Below are 27,866 nucleotides of genomic sequence, written 5' to 3'. Positions count from 1 at the left end.
CCGGCCCCGGGGGACGGTTCCCCAGCCCGCCAGAACCGGCGAGCCCGGGCAGAGGAGCAGGGACGGGCGCGGGTCCTGAAGACTCAATTTTCCCCCTTGGGTCAAGCGAAAAGCCGGGGCAGGGGGCAGCGCCGGGTCAAGCGGCAGCCGGGGGCCTACCTGAGGGACAAAAAGCCGAAATACTTTATGGCGGCTGTTTCCGTAATACCACGAACAGAAGAGCGCTGCTTTATTATATCAAACACCAGAAATCCTCCGCTCGTGGCGCACCAGCCGGAAGAGGGAATACGTAATGTGTTTTAAGAGCTGTTGGGTTTTTTTGGTGGATTGTGCCTTTTTTTTTTTTTTTTTTTTTTCCCCCCCCAGAATCTGACTAAGCAGGAAAGTTAGTTTTCAAACACCAAGGCCCTCACAAAAGGTCAGATGTTACATATGGCACAAACTTGACAAATCTTTACACATCCCAGAACAGCAAGAAATCCGTCAAGAAGGCACTGCTTACTTAAATATTTGCTGAATTTTCTGTGATTTGAGGATACCCTGGAACCAATAATCAAAACTTACAGATTGGTTTATGTTATTTACACAAACAATGGTGAAGTAATAGCCTTTAAGAAACTTCATGAAACACTGAATCCAAAGTCTGTTTCATAAACACCATTCTAGCAAAAAAAAAAAAAAAAATAAAATAAAAAAAAATTCCCAAAGGCACAGGATGGCAGCAAACAGCAAACAAAAAAAAGGAAGAAACCACCATCACTACATTTTATGTGGTCCACCTTTTGAATAATTTATGACATTTAACTGGACAGGGACAAAGGCTATATCCTCATTAAGTAATGTCAACTATTTAAAAGGAAACAACATGTGAAATGCAAGAAACATCGTCTACTGCTGCAAATGATACTTGCTACATTTCACATGGCATATTTATTTTTTCTTACCTTAGGTCATCTCTACCTAACTAGACAACCTGTACCTAAATAGCAAATTAAAGGCTTAAGAGAGCATTTGAAAGAACAAAAACGAAACAACAAAGCCTCATGGTAACAAATTCTGGAAATATTTCCTGTATAAGAAAAAAAATCCCAAACAAACAAAACAAGATTTGTAAATCAAATGTGAAAACAAGTGCTGTTTTAAATTTAAAAACTAGTAGGAAGCCACAGCCCTAAAACATCTGCAAACTGTACAGTCCATTTTTATAACTATGTGCAGAGCTCAGTCTTAAGTACACAGTATTCAAGATCAGCTACACATCATCGCTAAACAGCTCCATACGTGTTGGTGACCAGCTCTACTGTACAAGTCAGGCAGGAAATTTCTTTGTTCTATTCACATGAGGGAACATCATACAACACCCAGCAAAACAGGAATGACTAGGTTTTCGATGTTATCTAATCATACAGTCAAGCAGAAGTCTGCAATTTTATTTTTCAAAAAGTTTCATCATATATCCTTTACCTTCCTGGACCATTACTAAAACCACTTTCACAACATAATTAAACTCTAAAAAAATAAGATGAAAAGGAAAATAAGCACAGGCATTGTCTTGCTCTGTTCAAGTCTTTATCTTGAGCTGAGCATGAATTTCAGATATGGAGTATCTGTTCAGTCTGACGTTGTCCCACACTGTGCTACCAGCCAGCTAGCTGGGTTAAATCCACACTTACTACTGTGCAGACTGTGTTATTAACTGATCTTGAATAGAAGTCATTTAAAAAAATCAACACGAAAGGGCAGAAGGACATTTCTATTTACAAGGGAGATAAAAGCTTGTAGCTATCAGTCAAGAATTTCAGCACCACAAATTTAGGAGAGTATTATTTTAGGGGAATTAAGTTATTGACCAAATTCTCACTCATTTCCTCTTGTACTCTTACTTACAGAGTATGTTTAAAGGCTTGTAATGGATCGTAAGACAGATGAAGCTTTGATATTTGAAAGTGATAACAAATGGCCAAATTCCAGGCTGAGAACATTAAATTAATGCTATAATGTTCTGATTTCTTTATGCCATTTTATATGGCTAACAACTTCAGTTTCTTTTTAGATACTTAACTTGTAGATTTTTTTTATGTTTTTTTGTTTTGTTTTGTTTTTTTCTTACAGAGGGACTTTTTACATTCACAAATTTTACCTTACCAGCTATAAGTATAACAGAAGTCCAGTTAAGTTTGGTCTTGACCATGGATACAAGATCACTCAGGTTAAAGTACTACATTTCAGAAAATGACTGAAGACCAAACTATGCTAATATGAAGCTGTAAGAAATACAGTGAATTTGACTGCTTAAGCAATAAACTTTTACGTAGCTGAGGACCAAAGAAGGGGAAGAGTAAGAGAAGGGGAGGTGTGTGAACGTGTCAGCTACAGAATATATGAGCTAGACTGACAGACAACAAGCAAATAGTATTCTCACTAAATACCAGTGAGACTGATGCAGAACAGAAAGGTAGATCACTTAGAGGGTCAGGGAGGCTGCCCAAGGATTACTGGGGCATGGCAAAAAGCCAAATGTGACATTTGAACTGTTCCACCGCCCGGGATGGATATGATTTCTGAGAGGATCCTCTGAAAACAAACTTGGCTGCCTTCTGCACTGTGCCACTCATCCTCCTTCTGTTGTCTCATCTGGGTTACTGAGAGTACCTTTACAATTCCACAGCCCTCTTTTGACTTGGTACGCTTGACTGGCATAAGGAATTCACCAGATAAACACTGGCACTACATTTTTTTGCTGGAATTTTACAAGTTCTATACATGCATATATTTTTTCAAATAAAAATGTTAGAAACCCTGGTTTTAAATTGAAACTTAAGCTTCACATTAATTTGTATGGCTACAGCATAATGAATAGGTGTATCCGTGTGTTCTGTTAGGTAGTATATACTGCAGTAAGGAAGAATTTAACAAAGACTTAGGGTTTCGCTCTTACTTGTTTTGATATGTGTGGTGTTAGCCATCTTGCAATTTCTGAGGACTTTTCCCTTGTAAACACACATGTTTTCATTTGCAAGTAATCCCATGACAGTGCGTGAATTCTGTTCTACGTTATCTGCCTTTTGGGAGGTTCGATTCAAGCCACATATTAAGCACACCTTTGCATCTTCACATTTTGTTTCAAAAATAAGAGTCCTAGCATCAGCAGTCTGTCTGCTTGCTGTGACATGGCCATATACAAATGTAAATTCAAAGCTGTAGATTTTATCAAGACTGACAAACATACCATAAATCCTTGACATTTGCAATTCATGAAAGAGAGTGGACCAAGACAGTACCTTCTCAGGTGATACACTGTTAAAAATGTGCTCTGTACAGTAGATGCAGGAATGTTTTTATGAAGAATCTGAAGTTTTAAAACTATAAAAATAAGACAGCTGGCTTTCAAGCCACTATAGTAATTCAGGATAAAAACTCATACTTCCAAAACAAATCAAGGACATTGCAGAATTCCCAGAGACTTCAGCTGTTTACCTGCCAGTTCCTAACACTCATGGTCTTTGTATAATAATGTTTTTGTTTGACCTTAAACAAAAGTTTACTTCCAAACACCCAACACCATTTACAAAAACTGTTGGCTACTTCAAAAATTCCTTTGTTACAAAAATGGTAAGTTTAAATGTAACAAAGTATGCTCGTTTATCATTCTACCACAACAGGAATCACATCCTACCTACAGGGTCTGACCTCAGAATTTTTAACTTCATCTATTCTGTGGTGAAGGTTCATCAGTACAGCGTGTGACGCAATATAAAACACAAGGCTGATGTCATATGTCTGTGAGAGGCACACACCAGGAGCAAGATTGTACTGGCACTTACACAATTCTTACTTCAACTGGGTAGACAGGAGTATGATTCTGAACCATGGACGTTGAGGCAAAGTTCTGTAAGCTGTTGCTACAGGGGGCTCTTAGGTAATATTGCATCATTTAAAGTCCAACTTAAAATACGGTCCCCAGTAACAGTTTGATCATTCCAGTTCAGAAAGGCCCTTGTTCACACTTCCTATTTGAACAAGAAATTAATGATAAGCTGTAGCAGGACCACAAGTAAAATGAAGACATAGTGCTTAAACTGCAAGAAATGGTAGTCCATGGGTGGTGAATTAGAAGTGACTCTATTTCGTAGAGCCATAATGTCCCTGTAAGAGAGAAAATAATATTCTTTAAATTACAATCAAGACAATTCGGCATTTTCTAGTATGTTAGGGCTCCCTACAGAAGACGGGTTTTAAGGAAAATTATGAAACATCAATAAACAATCAACATTTGGGAAGAAGGGCAGTTTAAAGGCATCAAGGCTCTAAAGCAGAAAGATACATACCAGCCTCCAAGAAAAAAAAACTATAAAATTAGTATTCTCTAAACTATGTCTCTAAACTATTTTGTTTTTACTAAACAAAAGCATTTTGTTTAGTACTACCTCTTAATGTCTTCCTGTGTTTCCTTTATAGATTCAATGGCACTCTGCAGTTCACCAAGGTCTGCCCCCTTTTTCCTTATTCTTGTATTATGCTTCAGAAGTTGCGCTAAAAAAGTAGAAAAGCCAGATGTAATTCACGGAAGTGATTGCTAAGTCAAAAAATGAACAAAGCACTAATGACACACTAAACCAATTACTAAAATAAAGAGGAAGTTTTCTAACTAGACGTCTATTGAAAACTAAAGCTTTATGTCAGTCACCTATAGCACAGAAGGACTGCAAGTTAAGCACTTGAGATATCTTAAAACACTCAGTGCATTGTTTAATTTCTTCAAGCATTATCAGCAACAAAAATCTGTCTTCTAGCAACATAATGATCTACAAATTAAAACAATTAATCTTGTTATAAAAAATAAGTGTTTAAAAACATGAATTTTTCCCCAGATACTAAATACGTACAGCACTTAAGCCTACCTACACTACACACTGATGTTTAAAAAAGGATAGGAAAGTCTGCAATTAAAACCATGAGCTATTCTGCTCCTTTTGTTTTTCCAGAATGTGCTTTGTGCTAGATAGAACTGTGATATAAAGCACATGTTACTTCCTAATACAAACATCGAGATTAGAAGAGTGTGTGTGACTACAGAACTCTGTTTTGCTGCCAAATAAGTTTACTATTTCTGTATGCAAATACTTCTTTTCCTACCTTCACTCCCAGAGGAATCCTGGTTATCAGGCTCCGGGGATGAGAAACCACACTCTCCTTTCTTCTGACTGGCTGGCTTTCGTTTGATTTTTGGAACACTAACCTACAATTGATAAATTTGTGAGTTATTTCCAGAGAATCAGAACTGTAGCAAAGCAATGCATTCTAATAGTAATAAAGTACAGTATCTAATAGAAGTCCAAGTTAAAAGTTTTGATGTATAAGCAGTCTGAAGTTTGTGCATCTTCCCATGTAAGAGAAAATGCATATTAAATGTTGAGTTCAGGTTTGCATATTTTATATTCCTATCCAATCAAGTCATCTCTACCACTTAGGGCACAATACAGAAGTGAAAGACTATGGACTGGGTAAACTACATTTTTGTGGGATAACAACAGTATTTCCCATCACTCCCAATGCTTTGATGACATTTATACACATAATGCAAGTCCCTGGATCTTGCTGCGCCTGCTAACAGAACTGGAACATACCATCGGTGTCCGATGTCGAACTTTTGTTTGGATGGTGCCATCTTTTTCAAATTGGATCATATCATTCAAAGGGTCCCACGGTCTGGTACTAGACAAGGTGAATATAATAGATTAATACCACAGCTGTTTAAATAAGAAATATTTTCCTGCTCAGAAACTACTCGGTATGAACAGGCTAAAGCGCTCTCTCCATATATTAAAGTCAGACATGGAATAAGTGATCTTATCTTCTACCTATAGCCCAGTCCTAATCTGAAAGGCCAAGAGAGCCAAAAAATAAACTTCATAGCCAGGTCAAACCCTCAGCCAGCTGGTAAGAGGACAAGCTATTATATTAACCAACAGTATCATTTTTAATTTATCTGACAAATGATATGTATTTGTCAAACCTGGACAGGTTTTCTGCTTAATGTACAGTTATTATTTTAGAACTAGAGGGAAATTAGGGGATTTCAAAAATTATTATTATTATTCTGGACTGCTTTTTTGCTATTTTATTTTAAAAGATGCCTAGGAAGGAGAGGTTAAAAATCAGTTACCTTATACCTGCTTTTGTCCCAAAGTGGCTAATGGTAATCAAGTCTGGTTTCAAGAAGCACTAATGAGCTACACAGAGTTTTCGTGTCCTGATTTTTAAGAGTGCTTTTCCAAGTAAAAGTTGATATAGAATTTAAAATAAATAATAATAATAATAAAAAAGCAAAGACACATAGCTCACTGGAGAACAACAAGCAGCCAGAGGCAAAGACCAACATCCCCACCAATTACAGCTTTTTCAGGATAGAAAGTGCAAGTCAGCTGCATGAAGATCACTCTGACGAGCAGCTTTAGTGAGAGTAGATTAAGCATGGATTTCCTTCCCTGTTCTTCCGCATGCCTCTTAAAATGTTTGTAGCTGTTTCAGATGTTGTAAACATAGACCTGGATTTACATCTCAGCTTAACCTGACTTGCATCAAATGTCATCGAAGGTAACTGAGTAAGAACAAGGCACTGGTCTCCCAAAGGTCTTTTGTATCTGTAATCCAGACGCCTAAAGCCCTAACCCAGATACTTTAACAAATGCCACAGCTTTCACAGTAGGTGTAAAAGACTGCTCTCTACATGGACCAGGTGGTGAGCCAGCACTACTGTGTAAACTGCTGACAGCACAGACTGCTTTCTAGCACATCATAAAATTTCTGTGGCACATCCTTGAACCACAAGGCCTCAAGGAGACAAGAAATAATCCAGTTTAACAAAACAAACTATCCCCTGCAGCTTTAAGACACAACAGATTTAAAGTGCAGTATTTCTGGTGGTTTTATGCAGGGTTCAACAGTATGGGCAGTCAATTCAGCTGGACTGTTCACAACTCTTCCTACAGGAAGAGGCATCAACAGCACTAGAAGGCTCAAAGCAAGACAGGGTGTTTCATACGGTTTTTAGTATAGGTGGGGAACTCCCTGGTGCAGGATGTTTTGGGCGGTGAAAGTCTGCACAAACTTAAGAGAAACTCAAGGAAATCCATAGAAAATAAATCTATGGAGAGTTGCTAAATACACAGAATCCCTGCTTGGTTTCAAGAAACCACTGAGTTGCAAGTTTGCTGGAGACATGAAGAGTACTCAGGATTCTTGTACTCTTCCCCACACATATGCTTAAGCCACTGCCCCAATATTGCCATTCTTGTAGAGAAAGGTGAAGGGTTCCCAGATTTAGCCACGGGAACATACTTCCAGCATCAATGGCTTCAGAATTACTTAACTCAGAGTATATAATCTTTGGATATTTTAGTTTTACAATCCTTGCAGCGTAGATGCATGCTGGGTATTGTACAAGTATCAGGAGAATGTGGGTGTTCTGTGAAAACCATGACTAGCAAAGGGCTCAGCTCCAAGCTGACTCTTGCAAGAGTTGGTGAGAACAAAGAATGCATCCCAGCAGTTGGAGGGGCAGCTGCATCTTCATCTTCTGATCCAGATCATCACACAAAGAGCTTCACAGATGCTCATGTGTGCGGGGTGCATTTGACAGGTGAGCTGAGCTACCTGGTCCTAGTGTTAACCACTGCTGTAAACCTGTTACTCTCAGAGCTGTTCTAACACATAATAAATTAAATAGCTCAGTTCAATTAAGCACAAGCTTTTCTGATTTCCAGGTGGCATGCCTGTATGTACCATATTTTTCAGTCTGGGAAAATTTGTGTAGCTGCTTTGGTCAGTCTCAGGGAGGTGGGGATGAGGAAGGAGTGCAATGCATTCCAAAGTGCCATGCCCAAGCCACTCCAGAACAGAGCATGAATTTGCTGAAGCCCATATCCATAAAGCTAAAAAAGAAAAAGCCCATTGAAGTGGTTACATGAAATGTGGTTTCTTGCATTAGCAATCACTGCCTTTTCAAGATGACATATTAACATCCTCTCTTTGCTGAAAGGCCTATCAGGTTCAGCTAAAAAATTATGCATTGTAATTAAAACACATGAATAGGAATATCCAGTAGTGTTGTGCATTTCCTGAGTTTGAACCCAGCTACACGTCTGAGTTCTTTTGCTCCTGAAACCACAGCAAGAGGCTCAGCGACGCTACCAGGCATTTAACAGTTTTTGTTACAAGCACTGAAAGACTCACTCGGCATATTTGTAGTGCCATTCTCCTGTGACTGAATCCTGATCAAACAGCTTGCACGTCCACTCTTCACCCTTAAGTTTCCTCTCTTTGGCACTCTTTCTCTGAGCTTCTTCCAGAACATATTTCTCTTGAGTAGCTTCTGTTTGGTCTTTATTATTTATTGCTCTTGTCACTTGTTGCCAAAGCCTGACAAATGAGCAATACAGAAAGTTACAATCTGGTTGACAGAAATAATTGCAAGCACTTCCTTACGGCTAAGTAAAGGGATCAAGCTCTAACAGAATATTAACATGTAATATAAGTTTTTCTACATTTTCATCAAGAATCTCCATGACTGTAAGGTTTGTAAATAATGAACTTGTATTTAACAGTGTTACTTTCTTGTCCTACAGGTCAGTATCAGCAAACATGGGAAGGAAAGAAACCATATTTTGTTCCTAATTTGTTCATAATTTGGATAAGATTATGAGTTTTATTTTGTCAAAATAATTATACGTGGTTCTGAAGTGAACTTACTTCTCTGACTCAAAGTCACCTTGCTCTTCAAACTTCACTGTGTATCTAGGTAATCTACGCTGCTTGATATCAGATGTCGGGTTCCAGAATGTCTCTGAAACATCTGTCTTCTTGTCACTAATGGTAACTTCACTGTCCTGTAACATATATAATTCAGTTACCTTAATCGTAATAATCTCAAAGAATTCCAAAATAACACAAAAGGAAGGAATAAGCAGGGTCTTTTGTAACAAGAATTTATTTTCTTTTGGATGCACATAGTTAAGAATAATTAGATATGCTAACTTTAAAATTAGATTTCTGCACTCTGCTAGTTCTAACTTGGAACAGAGATGCAATGGAACCATTACCACAGCCAAAAAACAGCGGCGCCAGTGTCACCTCACCAGAACTGAAACAAGTTCAAACATTTCATGTGTAACAGTTCTTCATAGTACTAACACATATACTAAAAACATTTCACAGGCTGAAATGTATTTTCTTCATGAACTACTCAAATGTACACAACTTTTCCATCTTTTAACAGCTGCAAATAACACTATGTTGATTCTATACTTTCTTGAGAACTATAAAGAGATACTTTCTCTAAAAGCGGTATTTAACTCTCTTTTTAAACTCGAGTCTTTTTTGTAACTAAATGCTATTTTCACCTGTCTCAACTGTCAGTCAGAATTTATACATACCATCATTCACTACTTACCCAGTGACCCTCTAAAATAGCCAGAACTTCTTTGCCAAGCTTAATTTTCCCTGATATTTGGTTAACACTGTCGTTGTTACCCAGAAAAGGCTGCAAAACAAAAATAATTGTTTTCGTGTTTATTTTAATAGCAAATTATTTTTGCATTTATATTTAGTGTTAAGGAAAAAAGTGCATTCATGAAATGTGATATAAACAGCTCCGATGGCTTTCAATATTATAGTTTCTGCCTATTTAATCCCCCCAAAAAGTCTAAAGCCACAGTTGTTGCCTCGTGCTGTATTTTCTGAAAAGATTTGCTGAGCAAAAGCATTGTCTAACAAATGTGGAAAGAAAATGGAAAATAATGCAGAAAAACAGTGAAACAATGATATTTTTGAGGAAATAGTAATTTGCTACACGAATTTCACCACTTTGCCAAGGACCTTTTGTTACTAGAGATTAACTCTTGCAGAAGCAACAGCAAAAATGATTGCCAGAGATTTTCTTCAGCTTTTTTGATAGTCTGCACATGTATCCTGTGGGCTGATAAGGCAAAATATCAATTAACACTGCCTCATAACTTTTATGTTTCCCATATATTTTCAACTGAATAGAGTTTCCCTCCCCACGTGCACCCTTCTTAACAACTATTTGTTCAGCTTTAAATCAGCTTCTGCCTCAAAGATGGCAGATTTATTTTTCAGAAGTGCAAGCCATCTGTAAGTAGTTTAGAAACCTTTGTTTAGCTTTTGTGAGTGGGGAGGTGCTCCTAGAGCATGCGCAGCTGCCAAAAATAGTCCGTGTAAACTGTTGCTTAGCACCAGGCATTAGGCTGATACAAATATTAGCCAAAGCCTTTGCATCGTCTTTATTTGAGGTGTCATGAGCAACTTAAATTTACCCAGGATGACAGAGGGGAACCTGGGTCTGAGTTCTCCTCCAAAGGCTCTCCAGGAGTTTAAATAGACCCTGAACCATTTTAGAAAATTAAAAGTCACCAAGGTACATTAAGGCACAAAATACCTGATCCACTGATCAGACCACTAAACACTTCCCCTGTTCTTACACTTTCCTAGATACACACCGTTGCCACTGCTAGAGATAAGACAGACCATTGCTATTTCCCCCCTAGAGCTGCTCTTAAGATTCATACAACTAGCAATACATTTGCATCTCTTAACAGCAGAGATGAAGACAGTACTGTAAGTTTCAGTCAAAACCTTTGGACCTAGAAGAATACATTAAGAAAAGAGATGACCATATAACTCCTTTTTAAAAAAAAAAATTAAAAATCACTATTTGCTAGATACACATAACTGGATATGTAGCAGTTAAAATGAAAATTCCTTAGTTTCCAAAAAGACAACTCCATATCATATTAAATCAGTTCATATTTAAGGAGTGACCTCATAATTTTTTTTTTAAGCACGCTCATTCTCCTTCTTGTGCCCACTCACAGCATTTACTAACCTTGAGTTTGAATTCAATTGTTGCACTGTAGCCTGTTTTCTCACAGGTGATGTTGACTGTTCCCCCAAGCTCTAAGGTCATTGTGCCATAAAGAATTCCTGCAAGAGAAAAAAACAGCGAAAATGAATGTTTATAACTGACAAGATAAAAAACCTTAATTCTTTGGGCACAATTCCTAGAGTAAACAAGTCTGTGCCAGAGGAAAAATCATCTTTTTAGATGACCTTTCCCAGTGATAAGTATGATCTTTCTGCCAAATAAGAAAACAGAAACAAAAAGATCTAAGTGAATTACAGATAAGCAGGAAAAACAGTTTGTTAAGACATAACCTTTGGCAATGTATGCTGCAGGCTCTAGCAAGGGTGGTAGTTAGTCTTACTGGAAATGATTGGAGGAGGAAAGACAATCATGGGCAACCAATATAAGACAACAATGATCACCTCCCTAAAGACTTTTGTAAGTACAAGGTTGACAATGCTGAGTACACTTTGTTTCTGATGATTACTGTCATTCCTTCTGTAATCCAGCATTTGAAATGCTGAATATATTTTACATACACTCAATATATTTTACATGGAGGCATGTGCAAATGTGTCTTTTTCACCACACACATTCTCCTTTCCTGCATATTCTTCCACCTTTCTCCCTATCAGCTTTATTAGTCGCACTAGTTCTCATTGACTCAAGTCTCTTGACCTGAATGTGTGCTAGGTGCTTTTTAATTGTTAAGTATTATTTTTGTCACCAAATCCATAAAAAAAAAATCCAACAGAATATTAAAAACATCCATGAACAATGGAAAGAACCTACCAAACTACTGTCAAATTATCTAATTCTGCTGATTGATTTTCACACTATAGTTTCCTATCATAGTTGTTGATTATAAGGCTTCTGAAAGAGAATTCTGGCAGAGAATATATGGGTAGAATAACCTGAATACGTAACAGTTTAAAAATTAGCAATTCTGCAATGTACTTTGTACATTGACCTTCCAGAAAGCTTTACTACTGACTGTTTCCCATAGTGAAACTGAAGACAAAAGGTCATGATTTACACTGAAATCATACAGCGAGGTGATGGTGCATTGCCTTTTATGTTTACAAGAGGAAAATATTGCAAAAGCTCAAAAACTTTTGTTTGTTTGTTTGTTTTTTAAAAAAAAAGGCAAACAGTAAATTACTGCCATATAATGACAGATAGCTATATATATAGCTGTTACTATTTATGAAGAAAATCTTTAAAACAGATCACTGCTTAAACAACAGATATATTTTTCTCCTGATAAAATATGTGGAAGCCTAGAGCCACCAATGTTGCCAAGGTTCAGAATACTCTTCACAGATGACAAGCTTGAATCCAACACAGTATACTATTTAGAATAATGCACTGTTTAGAGTAATAAACTTTTGTTCTCATAACTTTGCCATCTAGAGAATTAAAAAAACCACTACCTTTACAATGAGCATATGGCATTGTCATTACATAATCTTCTCCCCTATTTAGGAATGTTAGCCGTCCTTCTCCATCTAGTATGGCAGATAATGAATTCCCTGAAATTCAAAGACAGAAAATCACATTTCTTACCCTGCAAGACAACAGTCAACATTTCCTAATAAATGAGTAATAAAATGGAGAACATCACTATATTCAGCATTGCAATCTACCCTGTCTAGGGAAGCCACTGTAATACACAGCACATCCAATTAAAAATTAAAATACTCCGAAAATAGAAATTAAAATTCCAAAGACCAGTAGCAAAAACTTCTTAAGGAAATGATAAGACAATGATCAAACAGCCTTCTTTTATCCACAAAACACAGCTCATTTGCACCAATTTTACACTCCTCAATAAAGGTACTAAAAAAGGTACTAAAAAACTCCATTATTTACCATAGAATTTTGATTTGGCCAAAATGCTACCACTAAGGCAAAAACCATCCTTGCGGTTGCTAACATAGAAGGCGGATATTGGAGGATGATGTGATACCTGTTGAAAAAAAACACATATTAGAGAAGAAAAACCCAAAACCATGTAATACAGTATAAACCTTGAGCTAGTGATGACAGAATGCAAAATTCACGTTGCACATAATGGAATACAGTTAATATATGTGAAATGAAGCTATAACCTTTAGACAAAGATCAAGCAAGCACTTACTGAATTTCAAGAGTTAAGAAAATTAGCACCTGGCTTTTACTAGAGGAAGAGGTAACAGAAATGCTGGAAACACCTTTCTCTCTGTCTCTCTAGGAAGACACAGTTAAGAGGCATCTATAAAAAAAACCTATGTTCACCAGGAGAACTTTTAGGATACTATTCATATATTTAAATACATTTTCTGAAACTACCACATTGTTTGGCTAGCACAAAAATTAAACACATTTATTTTTATTAAAAATATTTTTTCTGGTTATTGCAGCTACCTGTTCTGCAATGTAAAAAGTCTTGCTATTCGTCCTTGGATGAATCCACATGCAGCGGAAAGTCTCACCAAGTATAGGATTGTACGGCTTTTTTAGTCCCTAAACAGAAACAGAAGAGAGAGTAACCACACAATGCAGGTACAGAACTCACAAAATATTTTATGAATCTGTCACTGAAGACACAACACAAAAAAAATATAATCATAATATATATATATGCTTAAGTACACTGTACTTAATTTCATCATTTGAATACTATGCTCAGTTACTCTTCCCTTCATTTTAAGAAAATCGGCATAGATTTAATATATCTGCTAAACCATTCCAGGCTACACCCAGGGACACAAAAACACAAGATTTTTTCGGAGGAGAATTATTACAGACCTTTTGTTTCAAGTTACGTAGTAAGTACTTTCTTCTTTCAATACTGTTTCCCACCAACATGACTATAAACAGTATTTAGTGTAAAGCTAAATGAAGTAGTGGAAATATTAATCCTCTAACTGCTGCACATTATCACTGAAGAATGGTAAACATAGAACTGGCTCAACTTTATTACAAAATGTTTAGTTCAACTTCAACTCCAAGGCAAGAAAAGCAATTGACGATGGTCTATTTTAAGCATGGCTTGGGACCAAAAAGGTCCATGATGCATTCGTGTAAATAACGAAAACTTAACCTTGCTTTTAAAAAATGTAGAAAATAATTTAAAAAGAAAAGAAAAACTTACTCCAGCACATTCCTAAGCCCTCAAACTAGACACAGTGACCAAAGTAAAGACAAAATAATACGTGAGAGGACACCTTTGGCTTTTTGTAGAATCCAGACAAATACCACTTCACTACTTTTTTCATGCGGTTGTAAGCATTCTCTTCAAGTGCAGCTCTATGAAACAAACAGAACACACAGATCAGTTATCAATATCATTTCAGTTATAACACGCTGTCAATCATTGTGACAGAACTCAAATCTAGAAGCTAAAACAAAGGCTTTGTGATTTGCACTACTGTGAAACTTTCAGCCTGATCGCATCAAATTTAAAGTTTTCAAATAATTGTCTGAAAATGGAAATCAAACAGAAAATCAGAAACAGTACTTCCATAATTGAGCCTGTTCTTTATAACATTAAATACTGTTCCACCTCCACTGAAGTTCTTCCATTTATAAGATACTACTTTAGAGAATCGACCCACTCATGCACAGAACCCAGAGTTGAATAACATTTCAATTTACAGTCTTTAATTTATTAGCTACATTTGACCAGGCAACTATAAATATGAACTGAACATAACATACTATTGAAAAGGTTAACTGGTACTGGTTTACCATTTTAAATATGCCTCCTAGAGAAAAAAAAAAAAAAAAAATGTTGAGAAGTCTTCTAACCAGTCTCCAAACGCTAAACCAGAAATGTCTGCACCACAGTTACAGTTAAATTGCTAAGAGACTTCAAGATGTACCATACAAGCTCTCAAGCTGCTTATTTCAGAAAACAAGGATATGTGATGACTGATACATTGTCAAACATTCAAACCTTAAGCAGTCTACCGTGTCTTTTAAGTAGACTGGATCAAATGTTTCAGTACACAGTTACCCCATTTTAGTTTAAAACATGCAAATAAAGAAAACCAGAGGTAGGACTGACTCACTCGGACAGAAAGTCTGCGTGATAGTAGTAATCAGACAGCTTGTCCAGGAAAGAACGAGGTTCCAAGATAAATGTAGGCAGTACAACCTTGGACAAGTCCATTCCTGGCCGGACTTGTTTCAGTAGTGTCCAAATCAGACTTTTGTTTTCTTCTGACACTACTTCTGTCTGAGCAGCCTCTCCTGCCTAGGATGAACAAAAAATTGCTTACAGAAAGGAGAAAGGAAACAATCCTCCAGAAGACAGGTCAACCCATTCTAAGGATGCAATGAGAATGGAAAATGGATACTTAAAATGCACCAGTCAGAGAAGGTGAAGCAACTACAGGAAAAAAATCAAGTTTCTCTAAATACACTTATGATATATCTTTTAATGAAGTATGATAGATATACTATTAAGCATTAAAACAGCAATTGTTTTCATCAGCTCTAAAAGAGAAAAATTTGAGGTAGAATGTTGTTCAGAAATCCTCCCTTAGTTCCTCCCTAGGCATCAAGTACACTACCCTGCGTTATCACATGCAGGAATTATAGAGCAAAGGGCTGTTCATTCTACCACCTTTTCCCCATCATGAAAGCTGCCACGTTTATGCTTTTCACTGTCTTGACCAGTCAACAATATCAGTGGTTTTCCTTAAAGCAAACCACTAGTTAGGGGTAAGTAAGCAAAACCAGCAGTCACACTCCAATAGGCTCCTTCCTGTCAAAGAGGGGAGATATTCTTCCTTACAGTTTCTGAAATCAAGTGAATGTTGTAGGAAAAGCATCCCTCTCTCCAGAACAGTTCTAAAATGCATTCTCAAAAACTTGTTTTCAACTTAAACTCCTCAACTTTTCCTAAAATACTGCTTCTTCTAGAAACAATACTAGAAAGCAATAAAGCACCAAGTATTTATGTCCCATAAGTATTTAAAAAAAAAAAAAAAAAAAAAATCTCAGCACTTGAGAAGAAAGAGAAAATTTGTGAAAAAGCTCATCTCAATTTCTATTACTAAGTTTTTTGGTATCTTTATAGCAAGCAAAACATACAAATCCCTGACATATTTGCCTGTGTAAATATGTATGACAACCTACAGAAGTGGAATGGCAGCTCTGAGGCATCTTATTAGAATGCAAGGTGACATCAGAAACACAGCAGTCTTCCACTGAATTCTGCAGACCCCACGGCTGCTTAACTCCTTGCTTGCAGTAGAAAAAGATGTCAGCTTGTATTAAAATCTCCAACTTGATTTTTACTTGAAGAAAAAAATCAGGAGTAAAATAATAAAAAACTAATAGTAATAAAAAAAAAAAAGGACAGGTAGACATGATCAAATTCTGCTGCAGGTGGCCCTTTCAGACTGAGCACCTTCTGTCTGAGTAATATTCCAGATAATCTCATTACCTCTGTCGAAATCTCAGCCACAAGCACAAGAGTGGCAAAGTAGAACAGAACATGGGTGAACAGAACTTTTTCCCCCATTACTGCTGAAAGCATGAAAGCCAGTCCTGCAAGTCAGCTTTCAAGTGTAGTCTGACTGCTAAAATATCAGCTCTCTATTTGGAGAAGTTGCTTATTCACTATATCAACAGCACTTTTACCTCCCCAAGTTCTTCATGACTCTGTTCCAAATAAGTAGTTTCCTTGATATCAATTGGTTCTGGATCAATGTAAGAATCATCCTGTCGCTCTGACGTGTCACTATCACTTTCTTCGCTTTTCCCCAGTCCATCATTATCAGATTCCTCGTGGTCATGGTCATTTTCCTTATCAGATTTGTCAGAGTACATATCTTGATCTTTGAAGTGATGCCTTTCAATTTCACTGTCATTTAACCTACAAAAAATAAAGGCTAAATGGATCTTCAACTTCAGACAATAACTTCCGTGTTTCCAAACCAGGATCTTAATATGCACTAAATTTGCCCAATATCAAGCCTGAACTGGCAGCAATGTCAAACTAGCTTCGCTGGAAACGTACAGGTTGTACTCTTCTCACTGAACTGTCAAACGCACCAAGTTTAGAACAGTTCCATTGGAAGGGACCTATAACGATCACTTAGTCCAACTGCCTGACCACGGGTTAACCAACAGTTAAAGCATGTTATTAAGGACATTGTTCAAATATCTCTTAAACACAGACAGGCTTGGGCCATTGACCACCTCTGTAGTAAGCCTGTTCCACCCTCTCAGTAAAGAAATGCTTCCTAATATCCAGTCTAAATCTCCCCTGACACAGCTTTGAACCATTCCCCTATGTCCTATCCCTGGATACCAGGGAGAAGAGATCAGCACCTCCATCTCTGCTTCCCCTGCTCAGGAAAGTGAAGAGAGCAATGAGGTCACCCCTCAACCTCCTTTTCTCCAAACTGGACAGCTCAAAGTCCTTAGCCGCTCCTCACAGGACATCCCCTTCCAGCCCTTTCATCAGTTTTGTTGCCCTCCTCTGGACTCATTCAAGGATCTTCACATCCTTCTTAAATTGTGGGGCCCAGAACTGCACACAGTGCTCAAGGTGAGGCTGCACCAAAGCTGAGTACAGTGGGATAATAGCCTCTTTTGCCCAGCTGGTCATGCTGTGTTTGATGCACCCCAGGCTGTGGTTTGCCCTCTTGGCTGCCAGGGCTCATTGCTGGCTCACGTTGAGCCTGCTGCCAACCAGCACCCTCAGATCCATTTCTGCAGGGCTGCTCTCCAACCACTTCTCTCCCAATTTAGACTAGCATCCAGTGTTACCCTGTCTCGGGTACAGAAGCTGGCATTTGTTATTGTTAAATTTCATGCCACTGATGATTGCCCAATGTTCCAATCTATCTTAGATCCCTCTGCAAGGCCTCTCATCCCTTGAGAGAGTCAACAGCACCTCCCAGTTGGGTATCACCAGCAAACTTGCTAATGGTGCATTCAACTCCTGCATCCACATCACTGATAAAAATACTGAACAGAACAGGCTCTAGGATTGATCCCTGAGGAACAACGCTGGTGACCAGTCGCCAGCCATATATAGCCCTGTTGGATACATCCTTTTGAGCCCTGCCCTTCACCCTGCGCATAGTGAACCTGCTCATCTCACAGCTTGACAACTTGTCCAGAAGGATGCTGTGACGGACAGTACCAAAAGCCTTACTTAAATCCAGAAAAACTACATCCACCACCTTCCCTTCATCTACTAGGCAGGTGACCTTATCATAGAAGGATATCAAATCAGTTAAACAGGATTTTCCCTTTGCAAATCCATGTTGACTGCACGCACTGATTGAGCTGTTCTTTAAATGTCTTTCAATAGCACCCTGTATGATGATCTCCATAATTTTTCTAGGTTAGACTAACAGGTCTGTAGTTTCCTGGGTCTTCCTTGACACTCTTGTAAACTGGAATAATGTTGGCTAGCTTCCAGTCAGTGACAACCTCCCCAGACTCCCAAGACCTTTCACAGATGACTGAGAGGTGTTCTGCTGTAAGATCCACTAGTTCCTTCAGTACTCTGGGATAAATCCTATCAGGCCCCATGGACTTATGGACATTCAGCTGATACAACTGGTTTCTTGAAATTTCAGCACTCACAAATGGAAAGGCACTGCTCCTGCACTCATGGTCCTCCAACTCAAGAGGCCTGGGCAGCCCAAGGTCTACTAGTATTATTAAAGACTGGGGCAAAAAAAGCATTGAATGTCTCCACTTTTTCTTAATCCATATTTTTCTGGTGACCACCTTCAACAAGTATCAGTCCAATGTTCTCCTTGGACCTCCTCTTGCTATTAACATACTTAAAAAAGCTAGGTCTTGGTTGAAGCTACAATTGCTTTCACCTTTCTTCTCCCTCTCTTACCAACCCCATTAAAACTAGGCCTGCAGGTTTTGTTGCTTAGTTAGTTAAGCATACTGAATACTCTTAGAATATGCTATATCCAAAGATCTACTTAATTAAACCATTAGTCTTAATTAGACTTAACAGTTGTAGCTAATTGCTGTGATTGTAATCTGGGCCAGCTGCTGATATTAAACTACTATTTATGAGTACAGATCTCCAGCTGAATTGTACACAGCAGTTTTACTGTTTACATGGTAACAGAAGGAGCAAAACTGTAGCTGAGCCTGCTTGGTCATCTGGGTAGGGACTTGAATCTGGGCCAGGGGCAATAATTTGACTTTTTTGTGCTTTTCTCAGACTATCTATGCCAGAAAGAATTGCATTTCTCCCAGTCCAGGTCTTCTGTCTCCCATACAGAAGCACACTCTTAACAGCAGTACAAAATTCCTGCCCACCCAGGAAGAACATAGGATCTGCTAAATCTTCATGGGTAGGGGGGATTATTTGAAATAAATTCACATCCACCTGAAAGTACATCGAATTGGTAGAAAATTACTGAGAGAAACTGGGCATAAAGCAAAGCTTCAGACCCAATTATTTCAAATAAAGGACTAAAACTTTTTTATTTTTCTAATGCACTTTGATACCACAGTTGAAAACATCGTTCATTTGTCATGCTTGTTTAATAACATTTCCACAAAACCTTATGCTCCCAAAAAGTCTAGCTGAAAGTATTTATATTGAAACAAACAGGGAGTTACTCAGGGGCACTCAGACATTAGATACCAAGTGATACCAGATAATTTCAAGTTTTGTGCATTTAATTTAATATAATAATAGGGTGATTGAATCATTAATCATCCATCTGACGATTCAAAGCTGAGAGATGCTGAAACCATTTAAATAACGATAGGATTATTAATCTCTTTAACCAAAGAACAGCAATTTATATTCACATATACCAACATTTGTCACATGTATTGAACTTATTTTCAGGTGAAGCTAAGAAGATAGACCAACTTCAAGATACAAAAAAATTTAAACTTTAACAGTTTAACTGAGTACTTAAAGTTACTGATGCAATATTCAACTTTGAGTTCCTTGGGCCAAGCTTTCCTCTATATCCATTTTGCTTGAAAAAAGATTTTTTTTGTTTTATCCACACACAATATAAACTAGAGTGCAAATAAGGCATATAAAGAAAATTCAGAATCAAAAAGAACTGCAACCTTAGGAAGAGATTCTCCCTGTGGAGAAGTTAGTACTACAAGGTTCTGTCAAAAGGACAATCAGGTTTAGTAATTAATTCACTTACGGTAAGTTTTCTCCACTGTGCAAGTTGTTAGCACGAAGTAGACCATAGAGAGAGACATGAGTACTGTCGGCTGATGAGTTCAAATCATGTTCTTTACCTTCTCTAATCATTGTACGTTTAAGCAGACTTGAACATTTCAGTGCCAGCTCCAAAGCATCCATCCAACACCTGCCTGAAGACAAATTTATTATTGGACTAAAAATTAAGGATTTAACTGAACTTCTCACAACTTCCATTTCTTAATTTCACAATCCTTTTGGATCTGCTTACATTGCCTTTGAAGACACACTTCAGAGTTGTTCCATGTTACATGCACTGGATTTTATAAACTGGCGGGGACACAAAAACAACTCACAACTACCCAGCTCTGGTACACTGGATGCTTAAGGGCAGGACAAGCAAAGTAAATCATGATTCTTTTAAAGCATATTCCAGCGTTTCTTCCTTAATACAAGTATGGTTCCACCCAGGCCCCGACTGTTGAACTCGTATGAAGTTGCCTGCAGCCCTGCTCCAGTTTTGAAGACCAAGTAACTGCACCAGTTGGCAAAATTTGCTGATGTAATATAGTATCAAAGTGGAAAAGTAGCTATAATGATGGCATACAAATGCCACTTCAATATAAAATAGCAGACATTATGAATTTTTGGCAAAAAGCAACTAAACAAATTTGTGTGTTCTTTTCACTCCTTATTTCTTCATTTCCATGTACCTATTCCATTTTCTAATACAAAAGGCAAATCAAGTCCTATTTTCAAAGTCTGCAGGGGTATGTTTAACTAACAAGAAAAGCAACTGTTAAAAAGGTTACACAACAGTCTTAAATTTTGTTTCCACATTGTAACCGTTGAAGATGGTTGCACTGATATGGAGCACCACCTTCCCAGTGCCAAAGGGTGTTACGAAACTATTCTGAGGGAATTCTCACTACGAGAACTCTGTGCAACTGCTGCACTTTGTAATACACAAATGCTTTGATTAGAAAGTAAGTACGTTCACATTAGCACTTTAGCAAGGAACTAGCTTGAGTATTTAGACATTCTTTAATATAGTTAAGTCACAGGGAACTGCAAGCTCAATGACAATTTCTTCAAGTCAAATTTTTCCTTTAATAACCATGAAAAGGTGCTAGTACCAATACAATTGAATGCACTACGTTAAGGGAGAACCTTAACAATGATTAAACTACAATCACAGTGCTGTAATAGACATGGTAAGACAACTGAAACGATCTCTTTCTAATAACTAACTACTGTCACTGTGGAAAAACACTGAAATACCTATTTACCATCTGATTCTGAAGCGGCTCGGATGATCAAATAACTGCTGGGCAATGGCTGAGTTATAGAACCAACTGCTTCACCTTTGGGACCCTTGAAATACACAAAATAAGCAACAGCATCAGATATTTTAATTCAGTTTTACAGTTTATCATTCAATGTAATAACAAGCTGACACACTGCAGGGCTATTTACTGTCACTCAGCAACATCTAATGAAGACATGAATGGAAAGATGGACAGCCCTCTTTTACGGGATTTCTTCTTCAAAGACTTGATTCTAAGTATATCTCCCAATTCTACCCCACTTTAAACAGAATGGTCTTTGGGATTCGAATAATTTTTGGTGGTTGTTTGGTTTTTGGCTTTTTTTTTTGTATATCAGTCTTGGCATAGTAACTTGGAAATGCTCTGCTGATGCTACTTATAGTAAGATGACAAAAGCATCAAAAAGAATGCTACGAGTGAATCTGGGGATTCCTGCAGAGGTATGTAGAGAGACCACAAGGGACAGGCTATTCCTCTTCAGCTCAGTATTTCAGCTGAAGAGGTAAGACTGAAAGCAAGCAAAACAACAGACATGCCTGGTGGGCTGATTTAAGACCACTGATTTACAGCAAGCGCTGCCTAGTAGAAGACCCTACATTTCTACAGCAACTGGCTCTTCCCCCTCCAGTCCCATTCATTCTTGATGAGAGCAAAAGTTCCTCCCAGTTCCTACAAGGATGCTATGGTTCATAGCACAGAGAGACACAAGAGCAAGCCAAACCCCTGCAGAGAATGGGAAGCCCTCTTCAGTGATCCACTTCATGCTCATTTTACATGACAATTATGTTTGGTGTCTCAGCAGCATCCGATGCTCCAGTACTGCATGATTTTTGCCTGTCTCCAGAAGACAGATAAGTCAATCGATATTTAAATAAAATAGAAATAACTCCTCCCACCCAAGCACCAGGTACTGCTATAGGAACCCACTCATCCTGTCTCCCTCCCTTCTTCCCCTTCAACCTCTCTACCTATCTGGTAGTCAAGCTCACAAAATATTTAGGTGCCTAACTGTAGGCTTAGCATTTAAATAAGAAAAAAAAAAGATGATGCCCAGGTCCATAAAGGACATTTAGATGCTTAAGTCTCTCTATAAAGGGTATCAGCAGAACACCATGACATTATGTTCAACCAAAAGACATACAGATGATGTCAAAAGCCAAAGTTTAACACTGTTTCACAAATTTAAAAAAAAAAAAAAAAAAAAAAAAAAAATCCAAAAGACCTTTCCATTTCTGTTGAGCTTCATTTTGGAATAAAATGCTAAACAACCATTTTAAAGCCCCTCCAAAAAAAGTTACCTATGGTTACTTTAAGACAACTGGTAGGCAAAGAGGGCTGTATTAAACATACTTGAAGCTATCATTGAAAGCTGGGTTAAGCCTGCCTAACTCATGAGTTAATACATTTTGGTCTTGACTTATTTACCCCAGAGAAGCCTAGTGAAAAGCCAGTACAAGGCTTAGAAGAGGGAATTGGAAAGCCAGCAGAAGTTTTGAGCAAAAGCAGATAAAGGCAGATATTTTAGAAGCAAGCAAATGAAACAGCCAGAACATTTCTGAGGGCAAGAGGCAGGTAACAAGGAGTCTTGGTGGCACTTAAATACCAATACAGGCAAGCTAGTGCTGGTGTAAATGATGTTCAGAAACTCCCAAATAGTCAGTGTGGAGTAACAGCAACTTGGGTGTTAGAAACTAGATTTCAAACCTCAGTCCCCCTTTGAGCGAGCGGAAAGGTGTGCCTAACAAAATGTCTTTGGTGAAGCTGCAACACGGGGGTTAGGAGTTAGTGGGTAACCCCACGCACGAGCACTCCTCACGCCGAGGGCCCGCAGGCAGGGAGGTCTGGCTCTGACTGGGCCCCTGGGGCGGGCAGAGTGCCCAGGCGCCGCGCAGCGCTGGGCAGGGGTGGGAGAGGCGCTGGGGCGCTGCCCTGGGGGGACCGCGGCACCGTGGGTGCATCAGCGCTGTGCAAAGGCCTCAGCCATCACCAGTCCTCGAAACTGTCAGGTCACAGGACACAGACTAAGGGCAGACCTCTGCCTGGGAGATCTCCCTTTTAGGGTTATACTGTGAGCATGCAGGGTAAGCTACTTACTCTGTACCAAACAACTGTAATTTAGAGATGGAAGTGTGGTTTTGGTGTCTGGGTTGTTTTGTTATAAATTCAAGAAAGCTATACTCCCTTAGGTGCTTTGACAATACATGGATTAAAACCAAATGAATAATTTGCAGTGAACATTTAAGTAGGTAGTCATTTTAGAATAACTGTTTGTAGATCTTGATTTCCTCTAATTGATTACTGTTCCAAAAGCACTGGACATTTTTCTTTGATACCACCCATTATGGTTTCAAAATCAATTTTCAGTATGTTAGTGTTCTGTACAGGAGAGACATTACTTTCCATCTGTTAGGTGACTTTATTTGAACTGTCTGTTCCTGATAGAATAATGGTACAACTACTCCAATACAAGGTAATGGGCAAGATAAAAATTCCACTAGATTAAAAAAACTTTGAAGATTACTTCCTACAGAATATTCACGGCCAATAAAACTGAAATGCCATGAACATTCAGAGAAAGTAATAAAAACTGATAAGCAGTCACACTTGACTAAATTTACTCCTGAAAAATTATTTGCAGTAACTTTTCTAGTTATTAATTTTAGAAAACAGAAATGGCATCAGGACCAGGCATATAAGAAGACAGAACAAGGTACATCACACCAGCTACCTCAGAGTGCAGGAGGAACAACAGAGACCACAGCAACAGGCTTAAGGGAGCGTATGAAGTGACTGGCCACAAACTACTGCAGAAGAGAATTTGCAGTCTGCCAGAAGGACACACAATGGGAAGTGTACTCATGTGAGAAAACCTCCTGCAGTACTTTTACCTGTGTAAATGTTTTTCCCAATGTCATATTCCTGCACTGACTGCAAACAAGGCTCCTTTTGCCTTAGGCTTCAGGCTCATTCTGGTAAATCTACTCTGTAAATTAGTCAATTGCTATTATGGTTATGAAAGTCTGCCTCATTATAATGAATCTGTAACTAGGGCATTATTATTGACTAAGTAAACAAGGCAGAAAAAAGTTTCAAACTTCAAGGTCTTTCATCTAATTAAATCCAGTAATTCTCAACTGCAAATAGCCATACCAAAATGAACAAATGCCACTCCAGCTCTCAGCACATTTAGAATGGAAAATATCAACTTGTTCAGGCTCAAAATTTGACCTACCTTAAAAAAGTAAAAATCTGGTGGGACATGTCCTCTAAATTCTAAATATCTAGTTAAAAAAACAAACAAATCCATTTCTCATTGCCAAGCAATAAAGAAATATAAGACTGATTTGTGATCTTCTGCAGACAGGCCACCACTTTGTAATGTATGTATACATTATCATGAGTAATTAAAGCACATTAACACCAAACCCTATAGCTTTGAAAAAGGATATGAAGTTTGTGTTCTGCAAATGTGAGATCACCACTAATGAAAAATCCATCCAAGCAATATTAAAATAAAGTCATTCAAAAGCAGCTACAAAAGATTTGATCTAAGTTTGGTAATTTTAGGTAACTTTGATAATGATTACAATTATTTATAAGGACCTTATAAAGATTTATACTAGTTGCCTCGCTTCCAGTCAGAGATAAGGGAGACAAAATCAATACATCATATTCTACAGATGTGACAGTACATCTATATCAATTTAAGATTCAGAAGATACAATCTCACATTCAGTAGCTCTCAAGATGTATGTTGCAGAGGACATAATTAATTTATTATGACAAAGATCCTAATATTGTACAGTAATTTCATCTAAAGCAAGATGTAATTTCAGGAGGTAAATACGTTCACTTGTGCTGTGCTTCCACACCCCCTCTCCATACACAAACACAAAACAATGACCTACAATAGTTTGCTTACTAGAGTATAAACAATGAGTAGTAGCAAACATTAAAGATTCTTACGAGAAACTGAAATAAACCTTTGCTGTGCAGAACACGCTGCTTGCTTTGTAACACTTACGGATAAGAACTGCTCACAATATTACATGCGACAAAGCAAACAGACATCAGAACTGAAAGAAAACATTTATCTTCCTAAAATTGTAGCCAAAAAGGAATATAACTGGCTAACAAGTTGCAGTATAAGCTATTATTGCACAAGGAAGTAATCTGATTTTCTAGTCTTACAAGCAAATTGAACTAGGATGTCATTTTAGTATATGAAAATAGGGTTGGAAGCCAAAAAATATTTATAACGCATTTCAACTCTTTCATTTTGGCAAATCACTTCCTTCCTTAATTTCTCAGATTTGACTGATACAAAATACAATGTTATACACTCATGCCTTCTGCTTACATAATTACCAGTGATGGCATTAACCTTTTTAATGGCATCCCTCTGCACATCATACTTCTGAAGCTATTTAAGTATACAAAGCAGCATAAATCAAACATGTTTTGTGATGAAGAAGACTAGATGTTGATGGCTTATATTCACAATAAACAAACCATTAAAGTTGTAACAGAAAAAGCAGTTCAGCTATTCATTAAGGTTGCCTTTACTCACAGCTGGCTAATGCTAGTCATCTGTTAAGAACAATATATGCTACCACTAACCTTTATAGCCCATATGGACTGCTCCAAAGGATGAAAAAGTTTGAAACAAAATCCATCTTTTTTAGAAGGCCTCTCAATGAGTTCACAAGCGTTCAAGAGCACTGTTCCTACCCACTGGCCATTTTTGGGGGTTTTATAAACAAGTAGCACTCCTGGCTTCAGTACACACCACAGTTTGGTCCAGCTTTTCAAGGTACCACGAATCTAGAAGATAAATTACAGTTATATCTCAGTGAAGCCATCACCAAAACCATCTCCCTTAACAAAATGCAAGTTAAAATAGAAATTATTTAATGGTTTTTATTTCAAGCAAATCTTCTCAGGTCTATCAAAAGTTTATCCAGGCTTATCAAAGACAATACAAAGGTACAATTTAAATGCTCGCTCTTCTAAATTTTTCTTGGAGAATACTTATCCTACAAATGGGCATACAAACATCCTTATATGGGAAGTATGAAAATTCATCTGAAACCTTAATGAATTTTACTATCTGTAACTTATTTTATCACTAGCATGAAGACAGTATAATCTTTGGAAACAGAGCTCCTCTGAAAAAATGGGGAGACATCTGATAAGAAAAACAGGATATTCACAAAATAACTCAGATATATTTGAATATCTAAGAAGATAAAACCTCTTATAACAGCTGTTAGCTTCAACCCATATGTTAAATAAAAGATCCTTTCAAGTCCCTGAATCTGTACATGTGATTAGACTGCTTGCATCAATTCTGCAAATTCTGGATTTTAATTACTTCTATGTCTGTAGGACTAAATACCAACTTGACTTCTGATCAATGTTTTAGCCTGTTTACACTGATTTTTGCAAAAACTGGAGAAACTTTTCCTAGACGAGCTACTGTTTGGAGCTAACTATAAAAATTAGTAACTGACCTTTTTTCTTGTACAATTTCCAATGAATGTATTTACAAATTTAAGGAATTATACACAAATATACGAAGTGCGCTACTGTTGATGACACTGACTGTGACTTTGAGAAATTAATTCCTCACCTTTTGTACCAGTAGTAGAGGACAGTTAGTTCATAAGAGAGGAAAGAAAAATTACCAGAAATGCACAAAAAATCTGTATTCAAATATTTGATTGAACCATTTTCACTATTGTTACAAGCTTCAATTCAAAGTGTAAAATAAAAAAGACAAAATAAGAACCATAAAGACAACTAATCTGAAGTTAATGGCTACACACACAAGATGCATGTGACTATGGCGACTGCAGTAAGTGGGAGCTAGGTTCCTCTATTACTCCCCTAGGATTTGAGCACAGAGAGACCCTGGGATGCAATTAGTGGCTGCTGTGCTTGTAGAAAAACATTAACAGCAAGTAAAAGATTGAGCCTTTTCTATTCTGGTCAGAAAGCAGCAAGCAGCTGCCACATCTTCAACTCAGGTTTCACACTTGGATTCTGACCTTCAACCAATCAGCCATAACAATAACTGATGGGTCTGTGATAGTGCTGAGTAATTCTTTTGTAGCTCTCTTCTTTTCTTCTCTGTAATTCTTCTTTTGAACCTGGAAATAATAATAAAAATATTTACAATGCCATAGCCATAAGCTAATAATCAGCCATAAACAGAGCACAAAAAGACATCTATCAATACAAGCTGAGGAAAAACTTGCTATATACAATTTGTAATGCAGATACAGAGAAGCAGCTTTAAAACGCAGTGTTTGACTTCAACATGTGAATTTCAGGCTTTGTTTCAAGAGCAGCTATGATGTAACCCATTTCAGATCCTTCTGCAATTTGCTTTTAAGACTGAGGACTCTGAAAGTCCTGTTAGAATCACAGAAGGAAAACCAGCTCCTTTCCTTGCTTT

At 37.7% G+C, this 27,866-nt stretch overlaps 1 protein-coding gene across 8 annotated transcripts in view; it reads right to left on the bottom strand.

Moving 5' to 3' along the window:
• Window positions 1-196: 196 nt before the first annotated feature.
• OSBPL8 (oxysterol binding protein like 8) overlaps window positions 197-27,866 on the bottom strand; it is a 96,453-nt gene continuing 68,783 nt past the window's right edge. For all 8 annotated transcript variants that reach the window (XM_032999930.2, XM_032999932.2, XM_032999931.2 and 5 more), the window contains 18 exons: window positions 27,457-27,558; window positions 26,027-26,230; window positions 21,368-21,452; window positions 20,080-20,251; window positions 16,556-16,790; window positions 14,977-15,161; window positions 14,131-14,212; window positions 13,328-13,426; window positions 12,794-12,890; window positions 12,355-12,453; window positions 10,904-11,001; window positions 9,452-9,541; window positions 8,752-8,888; window positions 8,236-8,421; window positions 5,628-5,715; window positions 5,137-5,239; window positions 4,428-4,533; window positions 197-4,146 (listed from right to left, as the gene is read on the bottom strand). In XM_032999930.2, coding sequence (XP_032855821.1) covers window positions 4,011-4,146; window positions 4,428-4,533; window positions 5,137-5,239; window positions 5,628-5,715; window positions 8,236-8,421; window positions 8,752-8,888; window positions 9,452-9,541; window positions 10,904-11,001; window positions 12,355-12,453; window positions 12,794-12,890; window positions 13,328-13,426; window positions 14,131-14,212; window positions 14,977-15,161; window positions 16,556-16,790; window positions 20,080-20,251; window positions 21,368-21,452; window positions 26,027-26,230; window positions 27,457-27,558 — 2,304 coding nt within the window. In that variant the 3' untranslated portion in view covers window positions 197-4,010. The remainder of the gene's footprint in view (window positions 4,147-4,427; window positions 4,534-5,136; window positions 5,240-5,627; window positions 5,716-8,235; window positions 8,422-8,751; window positions 8,889-9,451; window positions 9,542-10,903; window positions 11,002-12,354; window positions 12,454-12,793; window positions 12,891-13,327; window positions 13,427-14,130; window positions 14,213-14,976; window positions 15,162-16,555; window positions 16,791-20,079; window positions 20,252-21,367; window positions 21,453-26,026; window positions 26,231-27,456; window positions 27,559-27,866) is intronic.

Source organism: Tyto alba, unplaced genomic scaffold (assembly GCF_018691265.1).
Source record: "Tyto alba isolate M040663 unplaced genomic scaffold, T.alba_DEE_v4.0 Super-Scaffold_2, whole genome shotgun sequence".
NCBI lineage: Eukaryota > Metazoa > Chordata > Aves > Strigiformes > Tytonidae > Tyto > Tyto alba.
This window is presented reverse-complemented; position numbering and strand designations above follow the sequence as displayed.